Genomic DNA, 10,019 nt, shown 5'->3' on the forward strand with positions numbered 1-10,019 from the left:
ATCAAAGGAAAAGAATGGAGTGTGAGACCCTATCCAGAGAAGCAACGATGCCAGAGATGGTGACAGAGACAATGACGGGGAGAAACAGAGTGACTGGGAACTCTAGACTCAAGGAGGGAGAAGAGCTGTGTGCTGGCAGCTGGGGGGCTGGCGTGCAGGGTATACTCTTTGGTTGTTTGAATGCTTATTTATTCCTGAGTGCTTCAGCGTACAGCCAAAAAAAAAAAAACAGACGGATTGGAAGCAAATGCTGTTGAATGATGATGCATGGAGGGAAGTGAAATCATTGCAATTGCAATGAAACAAAATACGATAGAATAAATGTAAAGCTGATGCTCTCCTCCCACGTAAACTATCACTCAACTCACAATAAACGCTTATAAAAAATTAAAAAGCTCTTGCAAGTCATTAATAAAAAAAAAAAAAATAATAATCACATAATCACCTTTTTGCCTTGCTTTGTGTTAATTTTCCTGGTAAGCGCTTTGAAGCTAAACTTGAGGTCTTTAAAATGTGACATTCCTTGTATCGTTCAGTACTAAAGGGAAACTTTAACTCTAAGTCTCCAGCCATAAAGTTAGTAAAAAGCAGACCTGTATCTGCAATTGTAAGCTAGAAGCTAGACAAGGAAAACAAACATTTAAACCACTGCTCAAAAATATACTTCAATACTTTTAAAATTATTATGACTAAGCAACTTACAGAAATTTCACAAAGCACTTCTAAAGCTCAGTTATGAAAGCTGTCCTTTTATTCATTTGATCACTGCCAGAAATCTATTCCTAGGATGCTGTACTTGGCCACTCATAGAATCACATCTTGTGACTTTTCAACATATTTTAACTCATTTTCAGACTATATTAAACAGATAATAGAATGAAAGGGATTTTAAATTTAATTTATGTACTCACATCTGTTTATGATTCCTTTCAGATAAGTTCATGTGACAGTATTATGGAAATGTGGCATCAGTAATGTGAAATAAGTGAACAACAAAAAAACTTAATCACTGACATATGCCATTAATACGTACCCAATACTTTCCAGAAGTGAAATTTCTGTGGTTAAGATAAATTGGTATGTCGTTCCATACACAAATGCAGCTTCCATGACTGCTCTGTGCTCTGCAGAAGAGATATAGGAGTTGGGAGAGAAGAGGAGTTAGTATGTGTGACTGTGGCAATTTCCATTCTAAGTATTTTCCTACACCCTTTTATGTTCTATTATGTTTAAATTGACACAAAGAAAAAAAAAGAAGACCCTTTAATAAAAATCCTTTGTAGGAACCCAATTACCCACCAAGTACTCCTCAGAAATTCTATGCAGGTTCACTCACTATGAGTCAAAATCAACAGCACTTAACAAGAAGGGATCCCAATTGGGAAAACGCAGGCAGTTACAGAAGAAATGAAAAGTCTACTAGTCTATTTAAGATAAAAGAATTTTATCTGCTGAGAAATCAGGGCTTAGTATTATTAGTTCTCCTTTGTAGGTAACATTTCATTTTTCCTGAACTGTTCTCAGGATTCATTCCTTGTCTTTAATTTTGACTATGATATGTAATAAGGAGCTCTGGTAGCGTAGTGGTTACGAATTGGGCTGAGAACTGCAAGGTCAGCAGTTTGAAACTACCAGATGTTCCGTGGGAGAAAGATGAGGCTTTCTGCTCCCATGAAGATTTACAGCCTCAGAAACCCTGTACAGGGTCGTTATGAGTCGGAACCGACTCCACGGCATACAACAACAACAACAACGATACGTATTGGTGATTTTCTTTTGGGATTTATCTAACTTCTTTTATCTTCTCATCTTTCATACTGTTAGGGAAGTTTTCTTCCAATAACTGAAAATTTCCTCTGTGCTTTTTAAATTCTCTCTTCCTGTCCAGGAATTCCTATCACCTGTAAGTTGTTTTTCTTCATGGTATCCCATATAATTCTTAAGCTTTCTTTGGATGTTTTCATCTTTTTTGTTGTTCTTCTTCTAACATACTAATACTGAGACAATTATCTTTATGCTTGTTAATCCAGGCCTCCATTGCCTTATATCTACTCCTTTACTCTTTTAATGTACTGTCCATTTCTGAAATCTTAGTAATAATCTTCTGAATTTCTATTTGAAGGTTTTGTATTGCTTCAAAATTGGCATTCATTTTGTCTCTTTGTTCTTGGCAGCATTTTCCTTAATTATTCTAAAGTTTTTTCTGTGCTTGCCTTGCTATCCTCCATCTTTATGTCAATCCATTGAAGGTTCCTAAATATCATTCTTTTGAATTCTTTTTCAGTTAGTTCTATTACCTTTTTTCCCTCAGAAATGTTTTCTGTTCTGTCTCAGCATTGTGCTCATTTCTTTGAGCCATTCTCTTTTTTCTTTGTGTAAGTTAAAATTGTCTGTTGTCTTCTGAGCATTGTGGGGTTGTCTTTTTATAAGATAAGCTATTCTGTTATCTCCCCAACAGAATCTGACTAGTAATATTCAGCTACCTTGTTCATGACTCTTCTTGAATGTCTAGTGTGGACTTCACAATAACAATGCCCAACAGTGAATTCCAGAGCTTTTCTTCCAGACTGCCTGTACCAATCTTCCTCACCCTCATCTATTAACAATTTCATTCTTCATGTAGCTTAAGTTAAAAAACATACAATTTCTGCCACTATTTCACTCACTCTGTATCCAATATATCAGCAAACTATTAGACTTACTTTCAAGATACTGGTAAAACTACATTTATTACCACTCCATAACTGACGACCTGATTCAGGCACCCCACCATTATCTCTTGACCACATTAATACAACAACTACCTAATTTTCTCCCTTTGCTACTCCTGCTCCCTCCAACCTATTCAAAATTAAGCAAGCAGAATTGTTCTATTAAAATAAAAATCACAGAGCTCCAGTTTGGCTATGGCATTGTAAACCTCTTGCAATCCATTCCACTACCTGATTACAACTACAAACAGTGGACAAAATACAATAACCCAAGGACCCTGAAAAGTAAACACAAGCAAGTAGGTTATAAAGTATTATTTTACAAGTGTATTAATATCAGTAGGTACTTCATGTACTCAGTAAGAATCAAATTTATACAAATTGAGATCTCCGTTGAATTACTTTATTATTTAATAGAGTGCAACAAGAGTATACACAATTCTTAAAATGCCTTTTAAGCATTTTTTATTAACATGCCCTGGTTATAATCACGGGAGTCCTGGTGTGGCACTGTTGGCTAATGCATCAGACTGCAAAGTAGTTTGAACTGCAAGGTTGGTGGTTCAAGCTCACCAGCTACTCTTCAGAAACCCGATACAGGGTCGCTATGGGTTGGAAATGACTCAATGGCACTTAACAACAACAAGTTATAACCACTAACCAATAAATATCCTGAAAGCATAACAATAATTTATTCATAAAATATTTAGAAACTTCTTTATGACAAAATTAGATAGTAATATTCATGGTGATGCTGTCAAAAGCAGATTTTTAAAAATCAGGGGAATGTGTGGTAAAAAGTAAACATAAAAATCAAAAAGAAAGCCAGGCAGTCAACAGTATTTGCTAAATACTAGAGAATACTACATCATGTACCATGACAAACTGTAAGAAAAAATAAACAGTAATAGGTAACACTTCTAAAGCACCAACTTAGAAGACAGGAGGAGTCTGATATGGTGCTGTGGGATAAAGCACTGGACAGCAAGGTCAGTTTGAACCACAAGGTCGGCAGTTCAAACTCATGAGCCACTCGTTGGAAAACCTATATAGGGTCGCTATGCATTGGAACCAACTTGATGGCACTTAATAATAACAACATATGCCAAGAACGGTTTAAACTCTTCAAATGTATTTGATCCTTATAATAACATTAAGGGATAGGCACAATTATTTTCTCATTTTATTAATTAGAGAGAATCAACTCGAAGCCAGTGGGATTTGGGGTTTTATTCACAAGACACTGAGGCACATTAAGGTGAAATAGCTTGCCCAACATCACAGTATCTGCCACTGGTGGAACAAGCTAGGCATTCTGGCTCTAGAGTTCTAGCTTAGCCAGTATAATATGTTGCCTGCTTAAATAAAGGTAACATAATAATAAAATGATTAGAATTTATTTTAAAGCAGTGAAATCTAAGAGAACTGAAACTCAATGGAACTGCCTTGTTTTTCTGGGTCTCATTAGTTTTCTAACTTGGAAACAGTGCACTCTGACCACATTCGTATCATTCTCTATTAGTGGAAAATATTTTTGCTTTTTTCTCTGACAGGTTTCTGCCTTACACAAATTCCATCTTTTGAAAGTTTTAGTATTAGTATTTTGGTTTAAAAAAATTATAAAAAAAATTTTTAAGCACTTTAGCATACAGAAGCATTGTTGTAGTTAAGTGCCGTCAAGTCAGTTCTGACCCATAGCGTCCCTGTGTAGGGTTTCCAAGGAGTGTCTGGTGAATTTGAACCACTGACAGCATAGCAAAGAGTAAATTTAAATTTAATAAATACCTGGTGTTCCAATGGCTCTTACATAGGCAAATACAATATTGGTTTTTCCTTTCAGAGCATTTTCTACATTCTGAAGGTCTTCCACAGTGGTAATATATTTTACTTCATTAAAAAGGAGAGCACTGAAACAAATAGAAATGTAATTAGTATAGAAATATGGTATGTATTGTGATGGTTAATTTTATGAGGGGGCTTCAAAAACCTCAAGGAAAAAATGGAATTAAAAGATAGTGAAATTTTCCCTCTTTTATCTGTCCACTGGCTTATAAGTTCTACCATCGTCTAGACACAGTGGCTTTCTAAAAGGAAGAACTGGACAGAGCTCTTCCATACTTTACGACTTTTGTACAAATAGTTCTCTTGTTGAAAGCTATTCTTCTGCTCCTTCTCATACTGACACTTCTCAGCTTAAATGTCATTGTCTCAGAGAATACATCCCTCTTGATCCTACTGAAGTAGGTCTGTAGAAATATACTTGTTTACATGAGGGTAATTATTTTTAAAAATTATTTTTTATATTTATATTAAATATATTTATATTTTTTAAAAATTAAGCTATTTCACAAAAATAATAAAATGTGAAGCCATTGTCTCTCAACAAATCCTCTGTCTACATCTATATAGTTCTGAAGTACAGCCATTCACCATTAGCAGAGACATGATTTTCAATACATTTTGTTTGGAAAAAGACCCATCCATGTATGAACTTGAACCCTAGTAGCAATACTTTTTGACTTACCCTTGTAATACAGAATAATAATTCTACTATGCTAAATCTAGATTTTTGAAAAGTTCCCTCAAGTCCACATACAGCCAAGTCCTTTCAGATATCTCCCAATATACTGGCCAAATAGTTCCTAGTACAGAAAACAAGGTATTTTTCCCAAATACAGCAGTTCTTATGCTTTTTGAATTATTGAGGTCCACAATAAAAGTAAAAACAGAAATTTACCTGCTTCTGCATTCAATCTATTTTGGCATCACATGCCATGTAGCTCTGGAAATGCACTCACGAAAAATCAGTGAAAAAGACAAATGACGTGTTGGTATTATTATTAAAACATTTGGACCTCGTGGACATCCTAGAAAGTGCTGCCCTACATACTTTCTTAAAATGTACGACATCTGCTTAAATATTCATTTATTCATTACAGATATTGTCAATCTTTTTGAAAATTTGATCAAATGTAAATTCTGATTTTCTGTAATTCTCAAGACTTTTTGTTTTGTTTCAAAATAAACCTTTACTGAACAGTACGTACTATATGCTAGCTAGGTGTTTTCACTTAAGTCCTCAAAAAATTTCTTGGAAGGTACACACACACCCATACAGAGAGAGAGAGAACAAACTAGGGGATTATGTAGCCTGCTCCAGGTCTTAAGGCTAGTTACTGCAACATGGGAAATTCATATCTAGGTCACCTGAAACTAAGGTTTGGGCTTCCTAGACTATGTTATTACTGACCAGATAATGGGAAACCAGAAGAATAGGGAGAGAATTGAAGAATGGCAAAGGATGTAAAGTGGCAGTCTGGGCCAATGGCTGCTTAGAAAGTTTGGCTAATAGCTACAGAATTACTTTAGAGTTGCCTCAAAACAATTTGGAATGTTCTATCTAGTAAGCTCGATTGGACTATCAGATAAATTACAGGCTTGGAAACTACATCCATTAGCTTTATTTGGATGGATGTAATTTCCAAGCCTGTAATTTATATGATAGTTCAATACAGTCTCACAGTTCAAGCTCATCAGCTGCTCATTGGAAACCTTATATACGATTGCTACTATGGGTCGGAACCGACTCAACAGCACTCAACAACAACAACAATTAAGTTTATTCACTGTTTATCTCTAACCTAGTTGCTTCAAAAACCAAATCTGGGTATAAATCTCCATAACCTTTTTTCACAAAAAATGTCAAGCACAGTACTAACCACGTTATGCATTTTGTTAGTTTAGGGTCTACCCAGTTCTGAGTTCTGGCTTTGCTTGTGGAATGCCCAGTTTTCCAAATCTTGGTGGTTGGTGAAGCCCAAGCTCCATTATAAAAACTGATATTATCATAAACTTGCTTTTCTAGGCTCCCTGTTATAAGACCCTGAATCACTTGCCTGAGAATATGAGCCAAGAGCTAGTGATGCAAAAAAAACAAATTTATTCGGAGCTGCACAGTCAGTAATAATGGTCAACTTTAAAGGCAGAAGCGGCAACAGTGTATGAATGACAACCCTCAATATAGGCAAAATGCAAATACAGCAACAGTGCTCCGCAGTAATGCTGCAGTCCTCCCAAGAGAGGTCCGTGCCATGATTTTAACTAAAACTCAGGGCTACATACTGTTTGAGTCTAGTTATCCAGTCCATCTACTGGGCCTGAAATACCTCTCTAAATCCTTTTCTAAGTTGGACAGACCCAGATGCTAGAGCTGACAACTAAAAGTCCTCTGCAATACACTGTCTTGTTTCATTTTTGTATGGTAACCATTTGAAATTGGTACTATCATTTACTCCATTTTACAAATAAGGTCATGGTTTTAGAGAGGTTACAATGCCTAATGTCCCAGAGATCATTAAGTAGTCATTATCCATGAAGCAATAATAATGAGAACTAATGACATTCATAATATAATGATCCCTGTGATTTTCCCCAATTAGCTTCCTAGCTTAAATATATTTTTAATAAGTAAATTTCCAGAATATGAGGACATCTAGGGACCTCTAAAATCTATTTTATAAGTTTGTGCTCCTTCTGCCTGCAGAAGTCTTCTTTTTCAATGGCATGCTTTTCTTGAGATCCTTCTACCATAAACACTGTTGATAGCTGCCATCAGCTGTGTTCTAACTCAAAGAAAATCTGTACAGAGTTTCTGAGGCTGTAAATCATTGTGGGAGCAGACAGCCTTTTCTTATTCTGATAGAACAGCTCAGGAGTTCAAATTACCAGTTGTGTGACTCAAACTACCAACTGTTTCACAGTCCAGTGCTTTTCCTACAGAGCCACCACACTCCCCATTATAGCCATTGTTGTTATTGACAGCAGTCGAGTTGGTTCCAATTTAACAGTGAAACTGTACAGGGTTTCCTAAGAGCAACTGGTGTGAACTAGAACTGAGTGTGTGTCAGAAAGACGAATAACTACGGTAGTATACCTAACCCTGCTTTTTTAATAGTAGACCACTTGACATTTTTATCTAGAGGACAATAACTACAAAAACAGCTTGCCCCAAAAGTTACACAGTAGCATCTTCTAAAGCTCAATATCAAAATTCAATTGCTAAAGAATAAAATATTAGCAGAAATTATCATAATCGAAAACAAACCTTATAATATTGAAGTTAATATTTGTTCATTTAAAAGGAAAGAATTTTATTTTCTTATAAAATATTACATCACAAGTACAACACCTGAATACTTAATGAGATGTCACTGCTACTCTCAGTATTGGATCATTTTTCCCTTTTTTCTCACTTGATAATCTTTAGGAGTCAACAGTGATTGGGTTAAAAAGAATGAACTTTCTTTGCAACTTTAACCTCAAAGCAAACAGCCCTAACCAAGGTCACAGGCGCTCTGATAATGTAGTGGTTACGAATCAGGCTGCTAACCTCAAGGTCAGCAGTTCGAAACTACCAGTGGTTCTGCGGGAGAAATATGAGGCCTTCTGCTCCCATTAAGATTTACAGCCTTGGAAACCCTGTGCAGGGCACTATGAGTCGGAACCAACTCCACGGCACATAACAACAACAACGTCACAGCATGAACTCACATGAACCCACTACTTTTAGCCCTGAATGTACAGCAGAACCACAAGCAGATATCTGAATTGGATTGCCTTTTTTCTTAACTGCAAAGTGAAACTTTCTGCTTTACATAAAAAAATACAAGCAAAATTTGTAGAGCAGTAGATAATAACCACAACGTACTTTCACTAATTACCATATTTTATCTTCATAACAATCTCAAGAGGCTATAATTATTGTAACAATTTCAAAATGAGGAAAATTAGTCATCAGAAAAGATCAACTGCTAAGATCACACAATGTTAGGTAAGGAATGGGAACTCAAATCCTCAGTAAATCCTAATTGCTTCCTGTAATGTACAACCTTCAAATCTATATTTTGAGATTGTAGTGCTTCTATCTCCTACTCCTCAGATGGTTAGGTATATAGTACTCAATTTAAAATCAGATACTATTTTTTACTTCTCTCTCCCAAAATATTATCATTTTTTAATTCTATCCAGAAGTAGTGGGGAAAATTTTTCCTCACATAGTTAGCAAACCACTCAATTAGTTTAGACAATGTATATTTAAGGATCTCTGGTAGTGTAGTGGTTAGGAATCGGGCTGCTAACCTCAAGATTGGCAGTTTGAAACTACCAGCTGTTCCACGGGAGAAAGATGAGGCTTTCTGCTCCCGTAAAGATTTGCAGCCTTGGAAACCCTGTGCAGGGTCACTATGAGTTGGAACCAACTCCACGGTACTTAACAACAACATATTTTAAAAAATCAAGCTAAGAAATTTTAGACTTTAAACACAAATTCTTATTTTAAATTAAAAGCACATATAGTTGTGAATTGCTAATTCTTTTATATGGTTCAAAACTCAAAAAGGTACCTAAAAAGTTGAAAGAGTAAACAATCTATCTTTGACTCCTCCCCTACTGTCCCAATCCATCCATTCTGTCATCAGTTTCTTGTAAAACTCAATAAGAGTTATGCCATATACACATGGCACAAGATCAACGACTTAGTCATAGCATATACTTTTTTCAACAGCATAAACAGTAGCTACATACATGGACCTCACCAGATACAATACACAGTAATCGAATTGACTACATCTCTGAGAAGATACAATAGATACGCTCAATGTATCAGCAAAAACAAGGGCAGGGCAATACTGTGGAACAGATCATCCATTGCTCACATGCAAATCAGGATGAAGCTGAAGATAATTAAAACAAGTTCATGAGAGCCAAAATGTCACGAGTATATTTCAATTGAATTTAGAGACCATTTCAAGAACAGATATGATGCATTAGACACTAATGACCAAAGACTGGAAGAATAGTGGGATGACATCAAGAAAACCAGACATGAAGAAAGAAAAAGGTCATTTAAAAGACAGGAAAGAAAGAAAAAACTAAAACAGATGTCAGAAGAGACTCGGAAACTTGCTCTTGAACACAGAAAAGCTAAAATATTTTAGACTAGAATTAAAGAAATAAAAGAGCTTAACAGAAAATTTCAAAGGTCAGCTCAAGAAGTATAATAATGAAATGTGCAAGTACCCTGAGTTGGGAAGCCAAAAGTGAAGCATGTTGTTCAACATTTCTCAGTTAAAAAAAAAAAAAAAATGAAGAAAAATTCAAGCCTCAGGTTGCAATATTGAAATATTCTATGGGCAAAACATTGAATAACCTAGAAAGCATCAAAAGAGATGGAAGACTCAACATAATAAAGAGCATATATACAAAACCAACAGCCTATATTACTCTCAATGGAGAGAAATTGAAAGCCTT

General features: G+C 35.6%; 1 protein-coding gene across 1 annotated transcript in view; it reads right to left on the reverse strand.

Annotated features, from left to right (window-relative positions):
• Positions 1-10,019, reverse strand: part of TXNDC16 (thioredoxin domain containing 16) — a 208,130-nt gene that overhangs the window by 161,094 nt on the left and 37,017 nt on the right. Inside the window, 2 exon segments of the mRNA XM_006872371.1 lie at positions 1,034-1,124; positions 4,497-4,618. Of these exon segments, the coding sequence (XP_006872433.1) occupies positions 1,034-1,124; positions 4,497-4,618 (213 nt within the window).

The sequence above is a fragment of the Chrysochloris asiatica genome, unplaced genomic scaffold (genome assembly GCF_000296735.1).
Source record: "Chrysochloris asiatica unplaced genomic scaffold, ChrAsi1.0 scaffold00194, whole genome shotgun sequence".
Classification (NCBI taxonomy): Eukaryota; Metazoa; Chordata; class Mammalia; order Afrosoricida; family Chrysochloridae; genus Chrysochloris; species Chrysochloris asiatica.